We start from the raw sequence: 27,253 nt of genomic DNA, 5'->3' as shown, positions 1-27,253 counted from the left end.
AATTTTGTTAATTTTTTTTTTTCATAAGGAAATTTTTAAGAAAAAGGGTTTTGGCCGGGCCGGGGGGCGCAGGGGATAGGTGCGCCGCTTGGGAAGCGTGGCGGCGCTCCCGCCCGAGGGTTCGGATCCCACATGCAGACCGGTTCCCGCTCACTGGCTGAGCGAGGCGCGGGAGCAGCACCGAGGGTTGCGGTCCCATTGCCGGTCCCCGGTCTGGTGCGGGGGCAACACTGAGGGTTGCGATCCGTTGCCAGGACACGGAAAAAGACAAAAGACAAAAAAAAAAAAAAAGAAAGAAAAATGGTTATGCAAATATTATATATTAACACATTCTTGATATGTAAGATTCAACCAATATAGAAGTATACAGAGTAAATGTGAAAGTTTCCTTCACTATCCTACCCCAGAGGTAACCACTGCCAACAGACTGAAAGACATTCCTTTAGATGCTCTCTCTATACTTAAGAGTCATACATAAAGTTTTTCCCTCTTTTTGCAAAAATGGGCCATACTGTAGGATTGCTGTATAAGTTTTGTTTTGTTTTTTCACATAACAGCATTTCTGGATATCTTTCCAGGCTAATACACAGACTAGAAGTTTCACTCTATCTTTTAAAATATTTTTATAGTACAGATCTACCATAATTTATTTAACTACTCCCCTTAATGAACATCTAGGTTGTTCCCCAGAATAAAAGATTTTATTTTGGGTTACCATGACTCTAAATCTTTTAAGGCTCTGTCTTCAATGCCATGTTAAAAAATTTTTCCACTTTAGTATTATAGAAATATTTAGTCTTAGTTGTTTTGTGGTTTTCATATGTATCTTACAAGCGGCCACCTTTTCCAATTCTCTTATTAGTTCAGCTAGCTTTCAGTTCATTCTCCTGGGTGTTCTGGAGGGCAGCAATCGTGTTTCTGCAAATAATGACAGTTTGCTTTTTCCTGTTTAATATTTATGCTTCTTAGTTCTTTTTTGTTTTTGTTTTTCTCCGCATTGGCTAGATCTAGAACACCTATTTTAAAAGCTTGTTTCCAACTTCAATTTGCAATTAAACACTGGAGGAAGTAAAGAGAAGTATTGAGCTAATTAAATAAACTGTGGAGTTGGAAGAGAAGAAACAGTAGGTTGAAAGTTTTTTCAAAACTAATTATTTAACTCAGCCAAAGTACCTGCAGAGTATTTGTGGGGTCGAGCTGGGGCAGTACTGAGGATATGGCTCACCTGGGAGGGAGATTTGTTATATCTAAGGAGACTGAGCAAATAAGTAAACATATTTTTTTTTTTAAGATAATGAGAGCCGGGCTTCTCATAGAGAGTTACAAATATAGAAAAGGGAAGGCTGGACTAATTCTGTGATACTGCATTAGAATAGAAGGTATCAGTGTGAATTCATGGGTTTTAATATACATAAATAGACTGATCTAGAAATACATATAAACATATGTGTGTATACCTATACATATGTGTTTATGAATATACACACATATATTTCCCAGCTCTGCCACTGAGAGGCCCAAAAGTCAATGACACCTCAGTAGAAATGAATACACCAGTGCCCAGACCTGGGTTTCTAAATACCATTCTCCATTAAAAGGAACAAGATCTAAAACCTCTCTCCAGGAGCTATACTCCCTATGGTTATATAATCAGAGGCTCAGAGGACATCTAAGTCTTTTCACTCATTTTATGGATGGGGACACTGAAACCCTAATTTTGTTCTTTTCTTTTGGTATTGGTTTTCATAAAGTAGCAGGAGAAAAACAATCATCTAATATCAACAGAGTATCTCACAATGGCTTCTGCAGATGAGTGGTAGAAATCATGTTTCTTTCTCTATTTTCTGCTTGGAAAATCAAGGCACGGAGGCACTGTGCCTGTATTAGGAAAAGAATCAAGAAATGAGCTCTCATTTTCTGACTTGCAAGGAGAAGCCACTTGATTGCACATCTGAAGGCTGTGCATTATCAGCTCTTTTCACAATAAACCAGCTTTTCTCTGAGTTACCAAGCAGACACCTCCAAAGTCCTTGTTGGCATGTGATTTCTGCACAAAAACTACCATCTGTGGTGGCTGGGGAATTTGCCCATGACCCCACCCCTTCCAATGCCAAAAAAGCATTCCTCTGCTTGAAAAGGCAATGGGTACTTACATTTTTAATGATCAGTGGGTATCTTGTTACCCGTTGCATAGGCTTCAGTATAAAACTAGAGAGTGGCATCCCTTTACATCGAGGATCCATTGCCAATCTCTGAAATAGATTTTTTTTAAATGTACTTAAGAAATCTGCAAAATCCAAAGTTGGTGATGTCAACACTAATGTTATTTAGGACTCCCCACCCATTATCTCACTCATCTGGATGACAAGTATGCAAACTGGGGTTGGAAGGGCCTGACTAGTTATCCAAGTCCAGGATGAGACACTTTCTAGATGGAGAATGGGAGCGCCACAGATGTTAAGAAACCCTGCTCTCCGGATTCAGAGTTAAACCTCGCTCTCTAGATTCAGGATTAAACCCTCCTTCCCAGATTTCGGGTTAAACCCTGCGCCCCAGATTCAGGGTTAAACCTTGCTCCACAGATTCAGCATGCTTTCCGCAGGACACATGCTTCCTACCTCACAGAGATGAGATTCTGGCTTAACAGAGAATATTTCTTCTGGGTGTCTGCAAAAACTTTATAACATTCCCGGAAACAAGAAGAGTCACAAGACTTTATGGTCAGAATAAAAATTCCCCTTAAGTCCTAGAGGTGCTGGAAGGGCTGGATCTCACTGTCTAGTTTGGGTGGAGCCTCCGGGAGCTCCAGGCAAGGCAGGGAAAGTGGAGGGAGCTGAGAACAAGGGGCCAAGACTCCACCCTCTGTCCCTGCCTCTTTCCTCCCACTACTTTTGCCAATTCTGCCAACCCTTCTGGAGGACAAGAGTCCTACCTCAAAAAGGCAAGCCCTGTCTACATGTCCCAGGGATTATATGGTGACTTAGCTCTCAAAGGCTCTGGTCTGGTTTAATGCTTTAGAAATGGGCAGTTGCCTTTGACCTGGAGCCCCAAGACCTGAAAACTGTCAGCGCCTGTACCTGCACCGGCAGAGAACATCATCATTCCAGGAACACCTCACCTGCGTGCCGCACGCCTGTATGCCACAGTCCCGCCTGGATGAGGCAGGGAAACGTGAGGAGGGGAGGGGAGGGGGGCGACATACCCCTGCCCTGGGCTGCTGTCAGCATTTCCCTGAAGTTCAAGTGCATTCAGTAATGAACTCATCCTGCCCATGCCCAGGAAGAACCCAGCAGCCCGGCATCTGCTCTCCCATCTGCATCCATCCTGGGCCTACCTAGCAATCTTTCCCACTTTCCCACCGTAGGATGACCATGGAGCACTCCATTCACCAGCTAGGAAATCTAAGCATTTAATTTTGAGGAACACCAGCAGGGAGGGGAAAGAAGCATGAAGCTTAGGTGAGGCTGTGACCTTGAAGAGGCCACGCTGACGCTTACAATGGTGATTTGACCAATGCGATTCATGGGGAGGTAAGAACGGCCCGTTCCCAAACGGATGAGGTACAGAGATAGGCCTGTTATCATTTCTTTTTCTGTTGATTCATCAGCATGTACCTGATTAATGGAAGTTACTTTATTCTCTTCTGATTTTTTTTCCTCTGGGAGAGGTGGGGCTGTTTGAGCGGCCTGGTGTGGCCAGCAGGGACCCACCCTGGCCAAGACAAAGTCCCAGGGGCCTCCAGAAGCATTGGCACTACCTCCCCAAATGTCCCCCAGGGGACACAGTCCCAAGGCAAAGATCCTGGCATCCAGGGTGACTCCTACAGGCTGCCTAGAGCTTGAGCCTGGCCTCCAGAAGCATTGGCACTACCTCCCCAAATGTCCCCCAGGGGACACAGTCCCAAGGCAGAGATCCTGGCATCCAGGGTGACTCCTACAGGCTGCCTAGAGCTTGAGCCCCTCGAGAAGAACCACCTGGGAAAGGAACATAGGGGCCCCTGGAGCTCCGGCCCTTCCTTCTGCAGGTGAAGAGCTGAGGACACAGAGATTAAACAGAAGAGGGAACCTGAGACCCGCCTGGGTCCGGCAAGTGAGATGGAAGATTTAAACATGCATCCAAATACCACCACCAATGTCTGCAAAACAGATCCTTGAAGAAGCTTCAAGGCTCCAGGCCTGGGGCTGGCCCTCCACCTCTAAGCCCACCCCCTTGGTGACAGCCACACCTGCCAACTAGTGCCAGTCCTCAATTGTATAGCCAGAACCTCAAACCTGGTTGGCCTCTGTTGAAATATGCTTACAGACTTTTGGATCAGCCCCTCACTTGTCCAGCGGCCTGAAAATCAGGACTCTGATGCAGGGTCTTGATACAGCTGGTCTCCTTACTTTGACAAAGTCCTTGAAGTCTGGGGCCTCGTCCGTCTTCTGCTGGATCAGGGCAGCCCCGTTGAGCTGGCAGCTGCAGAAGCGGATGTAGGGCTGCATGTGTGGCAGCTGGGCGCTCAGGATGTCGCCAATCATCTTCACGGGCATCTTCTCCCCAGACATCTTCTTGCGGACTCTCAGCGCTCTGCATGGAAACACGGGAGGTGAGCCCCTGCCTTCATGCTGTCTGACAGCACCACGGCACACTGCTAGGTCGTACAGAGACAGAATGTGTGTGAGGGGCACAGATCCATGACCACTAAAGGTTCTATTTGGGAGACAGGGAACAGAGAAAGAAATGAGTCTAGTGCTACAGAAGTATCACTGGGACATTTTTCTTTGGCATGGTGGCTGTTTCCCACACTTTGTTTCTTGTGGAGAAATATAGAATCTTTCCTTTAATTACTCAAAGGATTCCTGTGTCAATGTCTCACTTCACAGATTATCTTTGGTCAAAGTCCCAGGCTGGTGTGGCCCAAGTACTGAACCTATTTCCAGGGACACTGCCACCCAAGAGAAGTTGCCGTCACCAGAGAATGGGAGGCTCATTTTCAGACCAAACAGAACATAATTAAGATGATAAATCAACTGCCACAGAAAAATAATCCCATTACGTTCGCCAAAGCCAGGTATAAATGATTGTTTGAACTATCCCTGCCATTTGTAGCTTCATTACTGTGGCTAATTTGAAGCTGACGGGATTAAAAGGAGTTCTGAAACAAGAAGTCTATTACTATGATAATGAGCCAACAATTCCAAACAATTTATATCTTAGAAGCCAAAAAGAGGTGTTGGTGGGACTGGGAAGAGTGTGTCCTGGGGTTCACCTGTAGTGTGAGTGTGCAGGGCCATGCTAGCTGGGACTGGCTATCGTCCTTCCAAGTCTCATATGTGAACTCGACACCAACATCTGGAAGAAGGGCACAGCCCTGATCTTCTCCACAGCAAGGACGGCTATGAACTTCAAGGGCAGGACCACACATGTGAGGCCAGTGAGCATATTCAGCTACCCTCGTGATCCCAGCTGGATGGATGGATGGATGGTGTAGGATTTTAACATAAGACTGGGAGGCTGTCCCTACGAATCCCTTTGGTTGCTGTCATAGTCACATTGCAGAAGCCCTTGAGGTATGGGTGGGGCTATATAATTCCAAGGAGAATCTGTGACATTAGTATGGGGCTTTAAAAACTTCAGATCACGTTCTTTTCTTTCTCCCACATTTTTGGCTAGAGAAAAATTCCTTGGACTGGGCAAGCCAAGGAGAGAAACTTTAGGGACAATAAATTATGTGGTCTGAGCAATCAGTAATTCCACTTCTAATGGAGGCCTTCGTGGGGAGAGGTCAGCATCAGCTGCTGGGCTGTGAGGAGAGGTGGCAGCTTGGAGTCCTCAGGCCACTGCTTCTTTGAGGGCTGGTGTGGAATATCCCCCAACATGCTGAAATTTGCTCAAGGGGATGTTAACAACAAGGTTGGGGGTTGAGAGACCTGGAGAACCATGTTACAAACTCACTATGAATGGAAACAGGAAGAAATTCAATCATCCCATCAATTTCCTAAGAGGAGCAGTTTTTCTGCAAGGGCATAAAAGTACTTTCACCCTCCACCCTGTTTTTTAAAATGATGGGGAGGACAAGAAAAAGGGAAAAGAAGACGATGCACAGATAGTCACTATCTTGAGAAAGTTAAGACCAGTTCCTGGATTCTGGACACACTTGTAGACTCAAGTTGCCCTGCTAGGAGGCAGGCCTAAAATCCAGGCCTGGTTCACTATGTACCAGGCACCTATTAGGTTCAGTTTGGGGGTTCCTTCTGGGATGCTCTACTGCACAGGCAAGACTTATGAGGACTGGAGGGTATTATGAGGCCTGGGGTCAGACTCCACAGCCCTCTACCCTGTGCCCTTTGGTGAGCTGACTTGCAATCTTATAGAAAGGTTTACAGATTAGAGGCCTTGAACCGCAAAGGGTAATCGATTGGCTAATTAACATTTCAGAGTGCTCAATGTTTGCTGAACGCATGAGTGTCCCTAACCCTCAGAAGTCAGCAGACCGAGCGGTTATAGAGCTAGCATTTATGAATGATTCCTACGTGTCAAACACTTATTTTTACATATATTACTTGTCATGCATATTTCCTGTTGGGGAAACTGAGCCACACAAAATTGAATGACTTGACCAAAGTCACGCAGCTAATAGGTGACGGAGGCAGACCTTGATCCCAGGTGTGACTCCAGAGCCTGTGGTTGGAACCTTAGGCACGGTGGCCCCGACCCCCATCCCCACCCCAAGCTGCCTGGGCACCTGCCCTGTCCTCCTGCACCTGCTCCACACTCCCCACCATGCCCTCCCGCCTCTCACGGCTTCCCTCGCCCCTGCCCCTCATCCCCAGCCTCTGCACTTCCCTCCTGGCCATCCCTGCCTCAATATCTGCTCTCTGTCTCCCTCTTCTCCTTCTCCCAGCCCAAACTTTCTTCTTTCCTCTTTCTCCCCATCCTGTCTTCACCACCCAAGATCTATTTTTATTTTTCTTTCATTTTCTGCTCAGGCAAAATAAAATGGTGTCCATTCTTCTTAAGTTAAGAAGGTGAGTCAAATACTTTATATTGAAGAAAAACACTTTTGTAGGAGAAGCTCTTTCATTTCTTTTTTTCCAGCAAGGGGCCAGGAACAGATCTTGATAAAAAACAAACAGCCCCCAGTACCTGGGTCGGCCATCCAACCTCACTTCTGCTTCCCTTCTGCAATCGCTTCTGATAGCTGCACTGAGGGGCCTGCACTAGGCTCTGGATGTAAAAAGGTTCTAGATCTTTCTGCCCTACGCTGCTTATTAAAAAGGCACATTTCTCAGCTCTCATCTTCCTAGTAGGAAGGCCATCTGTTTGTTCTCACACCCAATGAAGTATCATTAGTAGCCCCCTTTAATTTTCATTTTATTTATTATTTATTTGTTTGATTAATCCGGTGACCCTCCCACCCCCTAAATACAAGTGCTACTAATTCCTGTGTCCTGATCCTTGATCTTATTAAAAAGGCACATTTCTCAGCTCTCATCTTCCTAGTAGGAAGGCCATCTGTTTGTTCTTACACCCAATGAAGTATCATTAGTAGCCCCCTTTAATTTTCATTTTATTTATTATTTATTTGTTTGATTAATCCAGTGACCCTCCCACCCCCTAAATACAAGTGCTACTAATTCCTGTGTCCTGATCCTTGATTAGGAGTGGCAGATAGGTGGCTGCTCACTGGTGGCATTCCAGGGATGGCTGCCTTAAATTCTCTTTATCCCAAGATGCCACCCTCTCCCAGCTTGGCAGGAGCCCACTCCCTATCAGTGGGATCATTCCTTTTCTTGATGTCTTTGCAGCCAAGCAGATATAGCAAAATGTTCATTGTACAATTTATGATATGAGTATTCATTCTCCAAATCTTCCAAGTTTTCTGTATGCTGTTCATAATAAAATGTTGAAAAGAAAAAAAAAGGAATCAGGTCCCCAAAAGGCTCCTGTTAAATACAAGTATCTTATCCAGAAGATGAAAAAATTAGCCAGTTCACCTAAACTAGCTAATTAGAGAATCAGAATTGGGGACAGAGAACAGGGACCTTATGATGGGAGAGGGGTCAGTAATGCCCCTGCACATTTATACCACGATTGACAGCATGCCAGTTGTACACCCGATCCCCTCGCTCCCTGAAATGACCCCGCACAGTAGACAGGACAGGTATTGTGAATGCAATCTGGGAGAGTTACCTGCTCAAGGTAACTGCCCAAAACAAGTTAGAAGGTGCTGGAGCCTGGACAAAAACTTGAGACATCTGACTCCCAGTTCTATGTTCTTTCCATCGGGGGCAAGACTGGACAGAACCCACAGTTTTGGGCCCCTGAAAGTCATACACAGAGCAGCCCACCTACTGTGTGACTTTGGGCTAGTCACTCGACCTCTCTGAGCTTCTTTTCCCCAGCTGTAAAGGCACTCTCAAATTCTCCCTCCAGGGCTTGGAGCAAGTCAGAGCTAACAGGAGGAACACACAGGCCTGACCTTGATAGAACTCAAGAAAGGGGCTTCCTTTTCCGGACAGCAGCAGGAGGGAGGGTTAAAAATAGGAAGATGACAAAAAGGTATTAGGAGCCGATGCCAGCAGCACAGTTTCCCTCAGGCTGGCCCCGATGGGAGTGGGTAGCCCTCTCTAGGGGGCACTTGGGAAAATCAGACACATCTCCCACCTTCCAAGGAAAGGGCTTTTAACTTATAGGTATATTTTCAACAGAAAATGTTTGTGTCTATTTCAAAACCATGTGTCTCCAACACTTTAGGTTTGGTACTTGTAGGTTGAGGGGCTAACTAACCCCTTTCCCCTAGGCTGACAGGGCAGCCGTATACCAAGGCAAGGGTGGGTTCTCAGCTTCACCACTGGGGTCACCAGGGCCCAAACCCAGCCCTTATTATGTGCCAGGTTGTCTAAAGGCCTCCAAATAACAGCCCTCTGTGATATGTGATCATAGGTACTACTCTCATCCCCATTTTACAGATGAGGACACTGAGGCTCAGGGACCCTAAGTGACCTGCCCAAAGATACACAGCCAGAAGGCAACAGCAGGATGTAAAGGCAGAAGTCTGATTCCAGGCCTACGCTGAACACTTCCACAGCATCTTCCTCATGGACATGAGGGAAAGACTATCTCTAAGTGCTACCTGGGTTGTCTTCGATTACTTGTCTTCGAGAGCACAGAGTGAGCAGACATTAGATATTTTTCCTCATGGCCACCTCTCTACACCTCCTCTCTCCATCCCTTCATCCACTCCCAAGCACACACCCAAGAAAATGGGGACCTGAAATGGCTTCATAAGAACAATGCAGGGACCACATTTAGGAAATGGCAGCTTCCCAAGGACACAAACCTAGAGACCAGGAATGGACAGAAGGTTCGGGGAGGCCATGCAGGGAGAGGGTGGACCCTCCTCAGCTGGGTGTTTCACATGCCCTGGAGGCTGTGACTTCATCTGTGTTCTAGCAAGTGATGTTATCATGAGGGTCTGGTGGACATAGATTTTAATTTGTTTGTTGGGTTTTTTTTAAGAATTGGAAAAGACTTTCATGATGACCTAATCCAACCCTCTCATTTTACAGATGGGGAAACTCAGGCTCAAAGAGGAAGGGCAGTGAGTTAGGATCCAAACTCAGGTCCCTTGGCCACACGGCTGCCTCTGTGAACTGATAAAGGAATAAAATATCAAGGGCCTCAGGCCAGCTTCTCAGAGTTATCCTGAGGAACTGCTGCTGACATCAGGCAGGGAACAGTTCCACACTTTTCCATCTACAGGAGCCCAGAATGTCTCAAGAGACCAATATTCCCCCATGGGGTCCCAGGTCTGAGATCGGGGCGCTGCCCCTCTCCCCAGGACAGAGCCGGCTGGTGACCAGGAGCCAGAGTTGGCCTAGCCCTGGAAATTTTTCTGGAGCCACAGTAAAAGCAGGACGTCTTGGCGATTTACCCTCCACAGGGAGAAATTCGGGGTGCGTTTCTGGAAAGCATGAGGGCAGCACAGGGTGATGGTGCTTGTGAGTGGCAAAGAGCACAGAAGGCAGCAAGAACCCCAGGCGCATGCACAGAGGGACACACACAGGAGGGCCCACGGGGAAGGCTAGTGTGTGAGGGCGGGGCTGGGAGTGAGAGGAGAGGCTTACTTCAGTAGTTTGACATTACACATAATCAGCTCCTTCCAGTTAACAAAAATCATAGCAACCTCTTTTTCTGTCAGCAGCTCAGACTCCATCAGGGGTTTCTGAAAGATCTACAGATGCAGAAAACGAAGCAGTTCAGAAAGCAAACAGTTAGCTCAAAACTCAAACGCACCCGCACACGGATCTGTTTAGCGCAAGGAAAAGGACTCGGGGGTCTGCACTTGGCCGGGAGGCCCAGAAGCTGGACACCCACTTTTCTGCAGAATTATTGAAGCAGATGGCCCCTCCTCTGCCCCAGGGGATGGGACAGGGGTCCCCATCAGAGTCTGCATTGTTTTACAAGAGAAGGAGGCCAGCTGAATTTCTAGGGGCTCCACCAGTACAAAGTTATGCAGAAAGCCTGGGCTGTCTCACCTGCCCACTGGGAGGAAATGGGCCCAGTGGGAAAAGTAGGGGCTTAAAGATGCTCATGGGTATGGGCAGTTCCTTCATTCCTGCCTGCGGCGTCTGCTGCACAGACAGCCTGGGCATTCTGAGCACAGCTGCCCGAGGCAGCACAGCCTTTAACAAGCAGCACTACCATGGCGACCTGCTGACTGATTCCATCGCTCCATTCTCAGCTTCCTGGGCTGGGCCAGGACAGAGCCAGCACTTGCAGGCCCATTACAAGGGGGTGGTTGCTGCCCTTATCCTGAGCCCTGTGAAGTAAATGAGCCCTTCCTAGGCTCTGCATGCTTGGGCAATTCACAGTAAACCACAGATCTCAGTGGAAGACCCTTGGGTTAGGCCCCTGTCTGCAAGGGATCATTGTCTACCATTGAAGGCAGGGGGCTCTTCTGAAGACTCTGTAGGAGTGAGGACAGCCTATCTTTGAAAGAAGCTTGGCTGGGCTGCAGCTGGTCCCTGCAAGTCCTATTCTACATGAGTCCTCAAGCAGAAGTTGAACCTAACGTATATCAGGGCCACCACGTACAGCTGTGCTTCTCGGGCACTGCACAAAGGTGCCCTCTCTAAGGGGTGACACTCACATCCCAGACATCCTTAACTGTATATATATATATATATATTTTTTTTTTTTTTTTCTTTTTTTTTCTCTTTTTCGTGACCGGTAAGGGGATCGCAACCCTTGGCTTGGTGCCATCCACACCGTGCTCAGCCAGTGAGCGCACGGGCCATCCCTATATAGGATCCGAACCCGCCGTGAGAGCGCCACTGCACTCCCAGCGTTGCACTCTCCCGAGTGTGCCACGGGGCCATCCCCTTAACTGTATATTTAATAACAGTCAAATGTCTTGAGAAAATGGCACCTTTTCTTAATTTGCACCAACCCTTCCTATGTGTTAATGGTGGTCTTGTGGGACAGCAACCCGGCCTGTACTCCTCCAACACTAGAGAGCCCAGCGTGTCTTTCCTGGGTGTTAAGACTGTCAGACAAGATGGTTTCCCAACTGTTTGGTGTGGTGGGGAGGGTTTCCAAATGATTACAGTACTTTTCCAATCGTAGGGTGCTCTGCACATCCCTGTCTCCTAATATGGCAACTCCCATGGGTATGGACAAAGGCTTGCTGCATATCCCATCCTTGTGGACAGGGTGGCCACGGCCCTTCAATGGCTATCTGGGAGGACAGACAAGATGGAGAAGCAGCCCAGGTCAGGGGGTTCATGGAGACCTGGGAGGAAATACCTTCCTTCTCAACCACAGATTTTCCTCGGAGGTAACAAGAGCACTAGGAATTACTCAAGATATCAGCCAGATGGCCGCCCTTTTCAGATGCCAATGCTGAGGGTCAGGGAGATGTTGTGACGGGCTCTATGGCATCAGCTATTTGGTGGCTGAGTTGTAACTTCTCTGACTAGAGCCTGGACTCTCAATTCTCAGTACATGTGTCACCTCCCATCACCTCTCCAGGCGTTTGCCCCTTGGCACGAGTGATCTGTCCCTCTGTGAGTATGACTCAGAGTTTACCACAAATGAGAATTTAACCATCTTCTCTTGGTGTGAGTCTCCCTGGTAATCTGCCATCCAGATGCTCCCCACACATAGAAAGTGTCTCGGGCTCAGAATCAGCACTGAGGTCTCCTTGGCAAAGGCCCCCCTCTCTCTCCCTGCCCCCTGCAGGTGCCCTCACCCCCCATGCACAGCTGCCATTACCTCTGTGACAAGCTGCAGGTCATTCACATAGTTTTCCTCTGTGACAATGAGTTCATGGATATATCCTTGTCGCTTTCTTTCAGTTGGGGTCAACATATCCAAGAGATGTAAGTCTGAACACCCTGGAAAACACAACCATTTGGGACAATTTAGTCCAAGTCTGGGGAAGCCCTCAGAGCACCACATTGAAAATTCCCTGGGTTCTATGGCTGCTGGGCCCTGTGGCTTCACTCCAGGTAGACATTGTTGTGGGTTGAACTGTGTCCCTCAGAAAGGTATGCTGAAGTCCTAACCCCCAGTACCTGTGAATGTGACCTTATTTAGAAATAGAGTCTTGGAGATGTAATCAAATGAACATAAGGTCATACTCAATTAGGATGGGCCCTAATCCAATATGACCAGTGTCCTTATAAGAAGAGGATACAGAGACAGACACAGAAGAGGGAGAGAGTGGAGTGACGTGTCTACAAGCATGGCAAGGATTGCTGGAGACACCAGAAGCTAGGAGAGAGTCTGGACCAGACCCTCCCCTAGAGACTTCAGAGGGAGTGCAGACCTGCCGACACCCTAATTTCAGACTTCTGGCCTCCAGAACTGAGACAATAATTCCCTGTTGTTTTAAGCTATCCAGTTTGTGATCATTTATTATGGCAGCCCTATAAACAGGCGACACACTCCTGACTTATCAAAATCACTAAAATAATGTTAAGAGAGAAGACTTAGTAACAATTGGTTAACATTTCCTAAGGGCTCATACCATGCCAGGCACTGTGCTAAGAGCTTTAGATTGACAACTGCATTTAGTGCTCACATATTATACTAGAATTATCCCCATTTTATAGACAGGGAAACTGAGGCTTAGAGAGGTTGCTTCACCCCAGATCTCTCATTTCAGGAGTGATGAAGACAAGAGGTGAACCCTGAGACTGCCTCTGGAGGCTGTCCTCTCCCCCACACCACTACTGCTGGACCCGACCTCCAGGAGGGCGTAAGTGTATCCTGAGGTTGGGTTTTGGAGAATGAGGTGGCTGTGCTGAGACTCCTGGTGGGCCTGGGGACCAGGCAGACACAGGATGCACACAGGCAGTGCTGAGAAAACTCTCCTGGACAAGGCCACTGCCCAGCCCCTGTATAAGCTGAGCAGAAAAACTGCAGGCAGCCAGGATAGCCCCTCCGGCTGCAGTCAGCCTGGAACAAGATCACCACAGAGGGCAGGTCTGCCGAGGGGATGGGCTACCCTGCTGCCCTGAGATGGTGTCCGCCCTTGACTAAGCTTACTTAGCTTGTTATTGGTAGAGGCTGCCCCCTGCCCCAGGCACGCTGGAATGTGGGGTGGGTAGGCTAGGTTCTTGAGAGCACACCATGTGCAGGCTTGAGCCCACCCCTTCCAGACCAGTAGTCTCCCCCACTTCTTCTTATCAGAGGTTCTTTATGTAATTGCAGACGCCAGATTTGTAAAATAGGTAGACTGGGAGATGTCATGGGTACAGGTGGGGGTGTCAGGACCAAATCCCATTCACTTCCTTTTCTCAGCCCCTCTGCTCCCCACAAGAGAGCGCAACAGAGCACAGTGGGAAAACCGCTGCTGGAGACCGGTCATTCTCAAAGTGCAGCAGTCCTGGACCAGCAGCATCACTGCCTGGGAGCTTGTTAGAGATGCAAATAATCAGACTCCTGCTGAACAGATTCTCTGGAGTTGGGGCCCAGGAATCTGATTTAACAAACTCTCCAGGTCTGGCTGAGCGTGGTGCGGGCGCAACACCGAGGGTTGCGATCCCTTTACTGGTCAGTAAAAAAAGACAAAAAGGAAAAAAAAAAACTCTCCAGGTGATTTTTTAGGCACACTGGTGTTGGATAAGCCTGCTCTGGACTACCAGGGTTCCTCAGAGTTTCCATCTTCCCCCGAGGGGGTTATCTGGGTTCATGACTGATCTAGTCTATGTGCTGGAAGCTTCTGCAAATAAAATGATCCCTCTGGGGCAAATGTACCATATACTCCTTGGCAAATGCTTCACTACCCTAGAGATTAACTCTAGGGCTAGGGCACTTCCAGCTCTCAGTTTTGTCCCCTCCCCTAGCCCACTGCTCTTCCTGGATGCTGTAACTTCTCTTGCTGGAACAGGAACATCCCAGGACAGGCAGGAGGATGCCAGGAAAGCTGTGGGAATGAGCCATTGTTATATTAACACCCTCAGCACCCTTCTATCCTTGACCTCACTCAGAGCCACTGCTGTGCAGCCAAGCTAAAATTCCATAGGCCACAGGTGAGTCTGAACCTTGCACAGGTCTGCAGACGCATCTGAACTTGGGCCCTCTGCCCAGCCACCAGTTTGGTTCAGCTGTTCTTCCTGCCTCGGGCGTTGATTGTCATTTATTAAAACAGCTGCATAACAATGAACTCTCAGGAAGGAAGCAAGCCATGATCACTCACTCACTCTAGTTTGGTTCAGCTGTTCTTCCTGCCTCGGGCGTTGATTGTCATTTATTAAAACAGCTGCATCAACAATGAACTCTCAGGAAGGAAGCAAGCCATGATCACTCACTCACTCTGTCCAGCTTCTGCTGAGCTGCTATGTGAGCTCAGGTTTGTGGGAAGCTGAGTAATGTCATCGATTTCTCTGAGTTTTACTGGGAAAGTCACCCAGACAACATTCTTGAGCTCTGGGAAAACATATCCCATTCCTGCCCTATTTTTACCTCACTCTCCTGTGAGTGAGTCTAAGGGCCCAGGACTCAGGCCATTTCTTGTGAAAGGGCCAAATGCAGCCCTCGCACCATGGGACTTGACTGCCCTCTCACGGAAGCAGCGTCACGTTAGGGGTTTTCAGGATGTCCCCTTCAATAGGGATAGTAAAATACTGGCACAGAGCGGCAGTTCTAAAATTCTCCTCACAAACATCATGCTGTGACATTTGCAGTGACACACACATAAGGCCAGTTGACATTGGGACCAGTCTTCCCAATGTCCCTTTAGGTCACAGTGCCCTTGGAGGATCTGATGGCTGCTATGGGTTCTCGCACCAGCACACATGTGTACAACACGCACAATATACACACACTCAGCACACAATGTTATCTGATTCACAGGCCCTCTTGAAGCCTGTTCATGGATCTCATTTATTCACTCATTTGACCAACATTTACTGATGTCCTGCCACAAGTCTGCTACTAACTACGTTGGTGCTGGGGATTCAGGATGTGGGAGGAGAGATGTCTGCCCTTCAGAGTACAGATAAGAAATTTGGGGTTCAGTGGTCCGCTGCTGGGGGTGGTACTGCCCCCAACCCTATCCCCAGGGCTGACAGTGCAAGTGTATTCTTGGTTGTCATAATGATGAGATGACTGCTAGAATTTGCCAGGCTGGACCAAGACTGCTAAATGACCTGCAATATACAGGACAGTGAACTGCCCACACAGATGCCAATAGCATCCCATTGAGAAACACTGACATTGCTTACAACTGACAACCAGACCAGGATTTCACTCTGTAGCAAGGAGGTGCAAGTGACCAGAAGACACTCTAAGGATGACTGAGGAATTGGAAACAAGGATCTTTGAGGAAAGATGACTGGCTTGCTGTGGATTTCAGAAGTTCCTCTGAGACTTCGAGTTGTATACAGTGCAAGTTGAGAAGAAGCTCAGAGCCAGAGCAACAGCAGAAGGCCCGGGGTAAATTTGGGCCACCGATCCAAGAATCTCAGGTGCCCGGGGCCAGTTCGGGATGAATGGGAGGGCGGCTGCATGGCCTCCTGTCACGGGCATCTCTGGCCTTCCAGTCCATACACCCTGTAAGGTCCAAGTCAGAGCTGACGGAGCTGAGAGGAGAGGTCCCAGGGAGTGCTGGGGGACACTGGGCTGCTTGACGCAGCAAATTCCACCCCACACAGGTCCACCCACCAGCCTGCCTAGAGGCAGGGGGATGGCCCCAGTGGCCTCTCCAGGACCCAGAACGAATGAAAAGCAAAGGTTTTGTAGGGAGATTCATCTCCACATTATGTGCCAACAGTGTTGGCTTGGAATCGTCTTTTTAGCCACTGAACTGACCCATGGGATATTGTTTTAGAAATTCTTGCTGGTGAATGCCAGACCAAGAAAACCATTAAATACTTGAAATAGACACTTTGAACTCAAAAATATCCTGCCTTTGAAATTTTAATATTTAGAAAAACAGGAGAGTTTAAAACCTCCATTATTTGAAGCAGGGTAAGTGGAAAAGACATTTCCAATAAAAAACAGTTTTGTTTATCGGTGGAGGTACGTGGCCCTTCTCTCCTTTGGGTCCCAGGATAAACATGCTTTGCTGGCCCTCTTTCCCAGTGAAAAACGAGTGGATAAAGCAGGACAAACAATTTTCTTGGTGTGATGAAGAGATTCTCATAACTAACTAAAATCCACTCACAGCTGAAATAATATTGCAAATGACTCCAGGCGGTTAAAAATGATCTGCATTACAGCCCACATAAAATTCCTCATCTATATGCCATCCCTTAGAATCTTGTACAGTTAGATAAATTAACAAAGTGGAGCGAGAAAACTGTGATGTACCTTGGGAAGGATTTGAGTCTGGGGCACTGGAGAAAAATAAGGGAAAATTTTACCCAGAAAAGGTCATCTTGTAACTCTCAAACATCATTCATAGGAACAGCATAATTTAAATAAATCATTTTATTACAAAAGCAATACATGAACACATGCATATTGTAAAATGTCAAAGGATACAGAGCATTAAATAAAAAGCGAATGTTGCTCTCCCCGACACCTCTAATCATTCTGCCTTTCCCAAGAGGAGCATAATTTGGAAAACCAAGCCAGCCCCCACAGTAAGCTGGCCATTGAGCAACGCAAATAAACAGGCTTCATTCCTGTTATGAAAGGGCCAAAACATACAATCAGTTGGTCAATAAATATTTATTAAGTTCCTATAAAGTCCAAGAGACACAGAAATAAGCAAGATACTGTCCTTGTCCTCAGGAAAACTCACAACCTTGGGGAAGACTCAACAGGAAAATTAAATTTAAAATAGCAAGCATTAAAGAAGCCGATGGTGGGGATGGCAGGGACGCAGAAAAGTGGGCACTCCCCATGCTGAGGGAGGAAGGTTCCTCGTGATGCTCGGTTTCATGCAGCTGGGGAGGATGAGGCCATCACTCTGGGGCTGCAGGCACCAGCATGAACAAGCCTTCGCCCGGGTGGCAGGGAAGTGCAGAGACGCTGTGGGAGAGAAGGTGGGAAGGAGGAAAGCACCAGATTACAGAGGTTGTGATGCTGGAACAAGAGTTTGGAGACAAAATGTGAAGGGACTGGGAGACAGAGCAATATGGGAGCTTGGGCGATGGTTTTTTATCTTTCAAGGAAAAGCTATACCAACGTCTCTGGGGACATTCAGCTCGAATCCTCTGGCTAAATGGCCCCGCGTCAGCAGGAGACATGTTAACTGGGCTCCTGGGCTCCTGTTTACACTACAGACTTCTCCCCATGGCCCTAGTCTCCTGCCAGGTGACCCTGGTCCCCTGGGGCTGCAATGGATTCTCCTGGGAAAGTTAATCTAATTGTGCTCCCCTTAACATCCTGGGCAGAGTGGTGCGTGTGGGGTGGCCTGTCCTGTAGGAAAGCCGATGAAACCAATGTGGATATGACATGAAGAGAGTTCTCTGGTCTAACACTGTGTCCCTCCACCCCCTGCAGCTGAAGTCTGGAACCCCAGTGTTCTCCACGCAGTGAAATCATGTGTTCCTGCTGTGATCCAGCCTCTGTGCTTGGTGCTGGGGTCAGTGAAGGGCAAGGCGGTTGGCTCCTTGTCCTCAGGGAGCCTGCAGTCTCCTGGAGGCTTGGACATCCCAGGCTCTGGGATCCATGCCGAGTCGCAGGCACTTCTTAAAGGGCATCACTGCACATTGTTACCAGTCCTTGAGACCCCAGAGTTGCAAAATCCTTCAGATTCAATTTTTAGGGGGGTCTGGAGAGGCACAGAGGCCTGCAGTGAGAGGCAGGGGGATGCCATGCGATGGCACCCAAGACCCCTGTGCCTATGTCCATTTGAGCTCCAGCATCCAATTCCAGCCTGTCCTGGGGACTCTTCCTACCCCATGTAGCTGGGTCCCTCGGGGGGCTTCCACTCAGCTGCACTGTCTAACCCAGAAGCTTAAAGGGGCCAATGTGACTTCCAAATAAGCTTCTTTTTCTCCCAAGAAGGGGAATCCAGTCTACATGGGCTGCCAGGCAGTTTCACAACTGTTGAGACGTGGTGAAAATCAAACTCCCCACAGGAATAAGTCATTGCTTGATTTTCCATAAATAAGAATGTTAGGGTAAAAAAAAGGGGGCATATCATTCATGGCCTTATAACTGATGCTGGGACTCCTGGTCCTATGTTAGGTCCCCTATGGTATGCATTTTTTTTTTTTTAGCTCATTCCTGGCCCCATTTATGTCACCATGCTTGCTTTTCTTTCTTCCTGAGTTCCTGCTCTCACTGTGCCCTATCCTGCAGGATTTTAGGTATCCTGAGTAGCTGCCATGAATAAATCCTTTGAGTATGAAGGCAGATGGAGGAGTTATAGTAGAAGTCCAAACACATTTTTATCGGACTATGAGGGAGGAGCCAATAGATTTGACCAGAGGGATCTGGGATTATTCTGCAGAGGAATTGGAGTCAAACTTCATCAGGCAAACAGTGGGGTGTTTGGGTAGTAGAGAGGGATTCAAACAGAGCGAACAGTTGGAGCAAATGGGAGCCCTGGGAAAGGTACGGCAAGGGAAGCTGGCCGATGGCAAATGACAGGCAATCACGTGGAAGGCCACTTTGCTCTCGCCACGGTCCCAGGCAGGCAGTGTGCAGACACCAGCTCACTGAATCCAGCAATAATCCTCTGTGGTGGCTATGACTGTGTTCTCCCATTGAACAGCCAGGGACACTGAGGCACAGAGAAGTTAAGCCAGTTGCCAGAGCCTCAGTTAATAGATGGCAGAGGAAGTCAGACCCCAGAGTTCATGCCCTTTACCACTGTGCTTCTTGTATAACCACCACTCACTCCACTTGCTTCTGGAAAAGTGGTGTCTTCGTTTGCTCAGGCCACCATGACAAAGTATCACAGACTGGGTGGCTTAAATGACAAATAGTAATTTCCTCACAGTTCTGGAAACTAAAAGTCCACGGTCAACGTGCTAGCAGGGCCGGTTTCTCCCGAGGTCTCTCTCCTTGGCTGGCAGGTGGGTGCCTTCTGCCCGTGTCCTCACAAGGTCTCTGCGTGCAAATCCCTGGTGTCTCTTTGTGCCCAAATTTGCTCTTCTTATAAGGACACCAGTCAGATTGGATTAGGGCCCACACTAACAGCCTCATTTTAACTTAATTACTTCTTTAAATAACTTATCTCCAAGTACAGTCATTCTGAGGTACTGGTGGTTAGGGTTTCAGCATATGAATTTTAGGGGACACAATGAGGCCCATAACAGGTGGGGAAGTGCAGTGGAGGAGGCTCTGGTTGCAGAGCCCAGAAGGTTCTGGCTGTGTTACAGGAGGATCATTGTGGCAGCTGTGTATAGGATGGACAGGGGCTGTGGCCCTCGAGTTGGGCTGCACGTTGGAGTCGCCCAAGGAGCTTTTAAAAATCCCAGTGTCCCTGCTGTCCCCTGGACCAATTAAATCTGACTTGCTGGGGTGGGGCCTGGGCCTCTGTCATTTGTAAAGCTCCTATATTATTCCAATGTGCAGCCAAGAAAGGACCACTCAATCAGAGGAAAGAGCCCAGAAATCAAGACACCTGGTAGAAAAAGGGAGTGAGATTTGGAAACTAGATCCATCCTGGCACATGTAGCATGACAGTTGCTACAACTACTGAGCAGAATCCAGCCCATGGCAGGTCACTCAAGCAGTGTCCAAGGGGGCCTGGTGGCCGTGACCACAGGACACTGTCCCTCCAAGGCCATCCTGGCCCGGAGCCCAGAGAACCTCTGACAATCTGTTCTGGGGTTTTCTCTGCAGCCGCATGTGAGGTCACATGGCTACCACTAACCCCCACCTCCAGGGCTAAGGCTTCAAAGGTCATTCTGTTCTGGAGACCTATGGTGACTTCCTTTATCAAGAATAAAACCTTTGTTTGTGATGTCTCAGGAATTGGAATCAGAAGGAAACCACCAGCTTTTCAAAGGGTGGGCCTGGAAGTAGTCCATACTCTTTCCTCTCCCAGTAGATTCCTGAAAGATCTGGCTGAGAGGACATGATTGTTTTTAGAACCCAGGGCTGTCTGGTGCCAGCAGTGGCCAGTCTGAGTCAAGGTAACTGGGTACTTTCTGAAAATGACCCTTGGACAACCAGTCCCAGGACAGCCCCAGCCCATGGAAGCTCTGGAGGCCAGACCAGTTCTGGACTATCTGGAGGGGCACGTGTACTTCTCATCCCAACAGAACTTTCTTCAGAAGGGTGAGAGAATTGCCTGGTCCCTGGGGACTCTCCTAAATTGGCAAACTGACCCTGCTGGAACACAGAAGACAATCTGACCCTGTGACGTTTCCTGCTCATTTTCAGCAACTGCATAGATCCACCCAGGCCCCTCCTAGAAAACTGAATGAATACACACATAGTATTTAGGGTGGTTATAAGAATGATGAAGAACAATTCTTACAATTAATAAGCTCATTTCTTGTTTTAGGGTCTTTTCACAATAATTTATTTTTTAAACGATTGTGACTTCCCATGCACAGGTTTTGAGCTGGGTTCTAGACCAGTGAGGAGAAGGACACTCTGATGTGTCCTGCCCCACACAGCCTCATCAGGGAGAAAGGACTGAGCCTGTGGAACAACAGGAAGGTGACACAGGGCTGTCCTCTCAGAGCAAGGTGCCTTGGGGGATATGCAAGAGTGCAAAGTAGTTTATAATCAACGGGAAGACAGGTGTCCTGCAAGAAGTCAACTATACAAGGTAGGTACTATCACTATGCATTCGTGCTCTTTCCGCAGAGGTTGTACCAATCTCTCTACCCACTCATCTTTATGTATGACAAGGAATTCAGGAAAGAGCTGATTCTTGGCAAGTTAATGGAGAAAAGGTGGCAGAGAAAGCTGGAGGGTAAAGGTGGGCAGAGCAGGAAGGTGAGGAAGATGGGGTAAGAGCATTTCTGCTGGGGTGCACCAGTGTCTTAAACTCGGGAGGAATCCTGGGGAGGTGGTGAGGAGACTGTAGTGATGGAGGGAAGATTCTGCGTGGAGCTGGATGATGGGCCCATGTACCACCACCCGACTAGGCGGGCTTGGACAGATGGGCACACAGGTGCCCTGCGTGGTCGACGAGGCTGGGGAGGTTGAGCCCCGCCACCTCTGGGGCTGGGGAAGGCTCCATGCTGCCTGTGCACCCCTAGCTTCCTCCTGACATGGGCCACGTGCGGGCTCCAACTCCCACTAGGGACTCCCATGATGAAAGTGGACCTTCCCATAACGAGTTTGCAGGACAGAGGAGATGGTTCTCAAGAGGGCCAGTTGGAAAGCCATCAGAGCAAGAAATGTCTGGATTTCTCTGAAGGATCATGGCAGCGACTCAAAAGGTGACAGAAAGAACTAGAGAGAACGTCAGGCTAGGATCCTAAAGATCAGCTCCATTACCAGGCCAGCCTGGGACTTCACGTGTTCCAGCATAACAAGAGGCACTGGTTAGGGAAGGCTTCCCTGAGGAGCTGATGACAGAGCTGTGCCAAAAATTGAGCGCAAATAGGAATAAATGAGGAGAGAGAATGCAAGAAGGTCAGAGAAGAAGGGCGCAGATCAGGCAGGGTCTTGCTAGCTGAGTAGAAGATTTGGGTCTTCATCCTATGGGGGCCGGGAACCTCCTGTATGATTTTAAGCCAAAGAAATCACGTTTTTAAAATAGCTCTCTGCCCGCAGCGTGGAGAAGAGGAAAGAAGAGTGTGGGTGCAGAGAGACCAGTTAGCAGCCTAGAGCCATCCTCACAGAGGGGCAGGGGCAGCTCCTTCACCCACAGGGCCTTTGCACTTTCTGTACCTTGGGCTGAGAATGCACCTGCCCTTGATCTACGCAGGCAGAGCCCTTCTCTGCAGTCAGGTATCCACCCCCCTGTCACCTCTTCAGAGCAGCCTTCCCTGGCCATTGCATCCACTAGAGCCCCGGCCCTTATTCACACTCTGTCCCATCTCATCCATCACTAGCTGGAATTTCTGATTAATGGTCCACTGGTTGTCTCCTCCTGCTCCCATGGGCTCTGCAAGAGCAGGAGTGTTCTGCTCAGCACAGCCCCATCATAGGCTGGTTCCATATCTCTCAGTCTCAACTCGCAGGGAGCAGGAGCCTGGCCCCTCCTGGTCTCACAGGCATGTCCAGAGCCTTTGACCCAGCAGGAGGAGGAAGGAAGGAAAGGTGGGGAGAGACTGGCAGATGTACTTCTGCCTCTTGAGGACGGGTGGGATGAGGGTTTCTACTGGTTACCAAGTCAGTAGAGGCCGTTGCTGAGGACTCAGACATGTGGGGGCCTTCTCTCGGAGCCTCCCAACTCCAAGGTAACACCCCAGAGAGGAAAGAGGCATCCCCGGTCTTGCCTCCTCTGCTGGGGCAGATCCTGCAGCTCAGGCTCTGCTGGAGGCCCAGCAAACAGCAAAACCTCCTGGCCAGAGCTCTGGGCCCTGAGAGGCATGTCGGGGTGTGTGCCACAGGGCAGGGAGAGAATTAGCCTCCTGGAGTCTTCAAGCATGCTGGGGGCAGCTGCTCTGGTGATGGTGCTTCGGGGAAGCACCCCCTGGTAGCACATGTCCCTTATCCAAGCCTCATGATTCCTTAAAAAACTCGCAGCTGGCATATCTGGGGGGCTGAACATTCCATTCTTTGCTGGCAAGAGAACACAAGGCCACAGAATGCTGTGATGAGAAATAAAGGACCCAGTGAGTCAATGCATTTGTGACAGGTTTATTGTGGAGCGCTGCATGGGCCTGCCAACAGAGTCCGCAGACGTGACATTTAAAAGCCCTGCACATTACATCTTTCTGTTGGCCTCCCCACCGCCAGCCGTGTGAAACACGGGCTGCTTGTCCACATTGCCAAGAGTCTGCTGAGCAGGCTCTGGCCTCAAGTCCAGACAGTGTCACTGCATGTTTCAGGAGTGCAGGAAATAGGTTTAAAAAGCTGCTCGATTTCACACAGGTGGGCACCCTGCTAACGGAGGAAAGGGGGCTGTGATTTGTGCACAAATCAGTGGGGCAAATCTTGCAGTGAGATGTATGAAAGTTTTAGGGGAAGCTGTCCGATATTTTCTCTCTCAAATCCCTAAGCTGATAGGTCTCAAAATGCACACAACCCACTTGCTGTCTTGGTTTAAGGCAAGAAAGAAAGCAGGAAGCCACTGCTTGGGTTCCGTGATGTTTACTAACCAGGCACAGTGCCCTGTCTCTCCAACCACCACCACCATCAGGCTAGTGTCTATAGGTGCTTACCCTCTGCTAGGTATCATCTCTCCATTGTAAACAGGAGAACTGAAGCACAAAGAGGTTAAATAACTTGCCCAAGGTAACACAGTAGTGAGTGGCAGGGCTGGAATTGGAACCCATGCTCTGAGATACCATCCTGGATTGCTTCTTCATCTCAGTAAAGACCCAGGACATGGTTATGTCAATTCCCTAGGAAAATAAAATGTTCCAGAATTGTGAGAGGAATAAAGTAAACTATCAGACTGAACTCGTAGATGAACCATGTTATTATAAGTTTTTCTGTGGAGGTCAGGAAAGGAAATGGAGAAGCTACCGCAACACATGTCCTCATGTTGGCACAGAGGGAGGGCATCTTGGGTGAGCCTATGTGTTTGGGAATCTGCTCGCAATTGAGGTGACAAGGACTAAAGGTTGAGGCATTGAAAATGAGCACCGGTGTGTGGGAATCTTCACCAACGGCTGTAGACTCCCATGGCAACTCCCATGAGTGAACGGCAGAAGGGAAGAGGGACATTCCCCATCTTTCCAAAGACGCATTCACTCATTCTGTGAAGGCTCTGGTATAGATAGGGCTGCTCTTCTCAAATGGTACAATTAGGAAGAGAACTAACATCACTGGGTCTCCCTAGACACTCAGTGTCCTCAGCTGTGAGGGGCAGGACTTGTGCCCAATGTGTTCTAAGCTCTCGACCTCATCTGATAATCTGCAGGGAGCATCTCTGCACCACACTCCCACCTAAAGTCTTCTCCACTTCCCTGGTGAGGCCTGGAACACAACAGTGGATCAGTGTGCAAGAGCGTTTGGTGACAGGGACTGAGCATGGGAAGGGACAGCATGGGATATGAGAGGGGAAGCCAGGAACATCAAGTGGCTTACTACTCTCACCGAGTGCAACAGCTTCCTTAATGAAAACTGGCAGGTCAAAAGGGCCTTCCCCTCTCCTAGGTCAGAGTTTGGAGAAACTACATCAAGAGGAGGAACTGTCCAACGTTTAAAAATACACTAGGCTGACTGAAAAGAAGGGATGCTTCCTCTTTTGAGGCTTGCAACATCATGCAGTAATGGTGCACCAAGCAGATGTGGAAACAGCAGCTGTAAGCCTCTGCCAGAATCTTCTGGACAGTGGTATTTATCTGCTTTCTGGCAGTATCCTGACCTCACCATTCAACACATTTTACCGAGCTACAGACACAGGCATTTAAGTCACCTGTAAGTCACTCTGTCTCACTGCCTGTGTCTGTCTGCACTGCCCCCCGACACACAGATGACACCATAAAACTAACAAAGAAGCATCTAAGAGGTAGCATGCTTAACAGCAACTTGCACAGACAATATGTGTACATCTTACAGCTGATGCTCATTTTTTACAACTAAAACCTTAATTTTTGTGAATCAAGTCATATAATTTAAAAATGCCTGAGAGCTTTCAATTGATAGAATCTTCCTGAAGGGCTTTGAAACCCTTTGAAATGGAATAGCTTACTACACATCAGAAAACATTCCAGAAGTCTGGTTTTTCATATGTGGGGTTTTCTTTAAAAAGGGCCCAAGAGAACTCCGGCTGAAGTGAAATGTTCACATGAGGCTATCGTGATCTTTGATCTTAACATATTCCCCTGCCCTACCAGATCCAACTTAAATATCAGCCATTTTGAAGAAGGGGCTGCTTTTCCATGCATTTTGGGGACAATTGGCATTCAATATAGTTTCTATAAAAATTATCTTGGATATTTTTGGAACTAAAAAGAATGAATAGGATTAATTTATAATTTTGCTAGAAGAAAAAAAAAATATTCACAGTGTCTCAGAAATGATTTTCAATTTCCCAGGAGGCAGGACTGATTGTGATTTGCTGTGCCCATTCCCAACTGTTACCTGCATGGGGTGATTCCCCAACCCCATGCTGGAGTGGAGACTTGGCCCAGATGAGGGTCTTCACCTTCCTTCTTAGGCGAATGAGCAAGAGGCTCCAGGAGCAGCCCCTTCCAAGGATATCATTGCCTTTGGAAAGCTCACATCTAAAGGGAAAGGAAACTGGAGAGATGTCTTGGTTTCCTCGCCAAGCGTGATGCAGTGTGTGTCGAGAAGTAGGACTCTAGCATTTTCTATACAGCCTCTTTTGATCCATTCGTTACATAGGTGTTTTTGAACACCTAACTTACCATGTGCCAAGCAATGGTTAAATTGTACTAGGTTGAACCATATGAAATGGCTGTTTCTATAGGTAAGAAACAGTAAGATTGGCAACTTCATATGGTTAAACCCACTATCTGGAGGGTTTTCCTACGCTAGTGTTTCTAAGTTTTTCTTCTTATGGTATCAAAGAAGGCATAGGCAACCCAATTGCTATGTGCAAGGGAAGTCTGGGTCTGCCCGGGTTCCCTTCCAGAAAAGGCAGACACCGGTTTTCCACCATACATGCAATGGTGTAATATTTTGTAACAACACCCTTTTATGCAGGGGCTGTCTGGGCCTTGGGCCACTTGAGGAGCCATGACCACCCTAGTTCCTCAGCACTCCAGGTCTTGTCCTGCAGTGTGGAGAGGCCCCGATTCATAAGTGCACAAGAAAGACGATCTCGTTTGGACTTTTCTTGTCTATAAGCCAATGGAGCACAACTGTATCCAAAGTTCACTTGCAAATACATTTACACAGACCAATATGAAATTAAATGATTTAATGACCAGTTATTTTTGTTTAACGAATAGCTAAAATACACACACACACACACCCCAAACCCTAACACACCTTACACACACACACACACACACACCCAAACCCTAACACACCTTTCAACTCTGGGATCAAAAGAGATCACACACACAAACACACACACACACCCTAACACACCTTTCAACTTTGGGATCAAAAGAGATCACACACACACACACACACACCCTAACACACCTTTCAACTCTGGGATCAAAAGAGATCACACACACACACACACACACCCTAACACACCTTTCAACTCTGGGATCAAAAGAGATCACACACACACACACACACCTTTCAACTCTGGTATCAAAAGAGATCACACACACACACACACACACACACACACACACACACACCTTTCAACTCTGGGATCAAAAGAGATCACACACACACACACACACCTTTCAACTCTGGGATCAAAAGAGATACCTAGTATCCTTTCACTGATTTAATTAGAAGATGCTTTCTCTCCTTTTTACTCAAATTTTTGTTAACCAGATTCTTTGACAATATGAATAAAGTAGTTTAATCTAGTACCCAAGTGCAGAGTATGGGGAATAATCAAGAAGAATAAGATTTTTAAATATAAAACCAAGGTGCTGGGATACTTTTTATGCCTCAGATATGTGATATGAATGTATTAGTGATTAAATTTACTCAATAGTAGTTACAAGAGCAACCCCAGTAGCCACCAACAGGGCTACCTTTTTGGTCCCGAGCAGCCAGAAGAACATTAACCATGGTAGCTAGTAGGTGAGACCAGGGTTTCTCAGCCTCGGCTCTGGTGACATATGGGGCCAGATCATTCTCTTTGGGGCTGCTGTCCCATGCATTGCAAGATGTTAAGCAG

General features: G+C 48.0%; 1 protein-coding gene across 1 annotated transcript in view; it reads right to left on the bottom strand.

The window, feature by feature from the left end:
• The window catches only part of ITSN1 (intersectin 1 (SH3 domain protein)), a 146,014-nt gene that overhangs the window by 11,465 nt on the left and 107,296 nt on the right, over positions 1–27,253 (bottom strand). Inside the window, exons 29-32 of the mRNA XM_008570921.1 lie at positions 12,262–12,383; positions 10,113–10,219; positions 4,386–4,569; positions 2,154–2,252 (exon numbers count right to left, since the gene is read on the bottom strand). Coding sequence (XP_008569143.1) covers positions 2,154–2,252; positions 4,386–4,569; positions 10,113–10,219; positions 12,262–12,383 — 512 coding nt within the window. The remainder of the gene's footprint in view (positions 1–2,153; positions 2,253–4,385; positions 4,570–10,112; positions 10,220–12,261; positions 12,384–27,253) is intronic.

The sequence above is a fragment of the Galeopterus variegatus genome, unplaced genomic scaffold, assembly GCF_000696425.1.
Source record: "Galeopterus variegatus unplaced genomic scaffold, G_variegatus-3.0.2 Scaffold643, whole genome shotgun sequence".
Taxonomy (NCBI): Eukaryota; Metazoa; Chordata; class Mammalia; order Dermoptera; family Cynocephalidae; genus Galeopterus; species Galeopterus variegatus.
The sequence above is the reverse complement of the archived record's forward strand: the minus strand, read 5'-3'. Positions and strand labels throughout refer to the sequence as shown.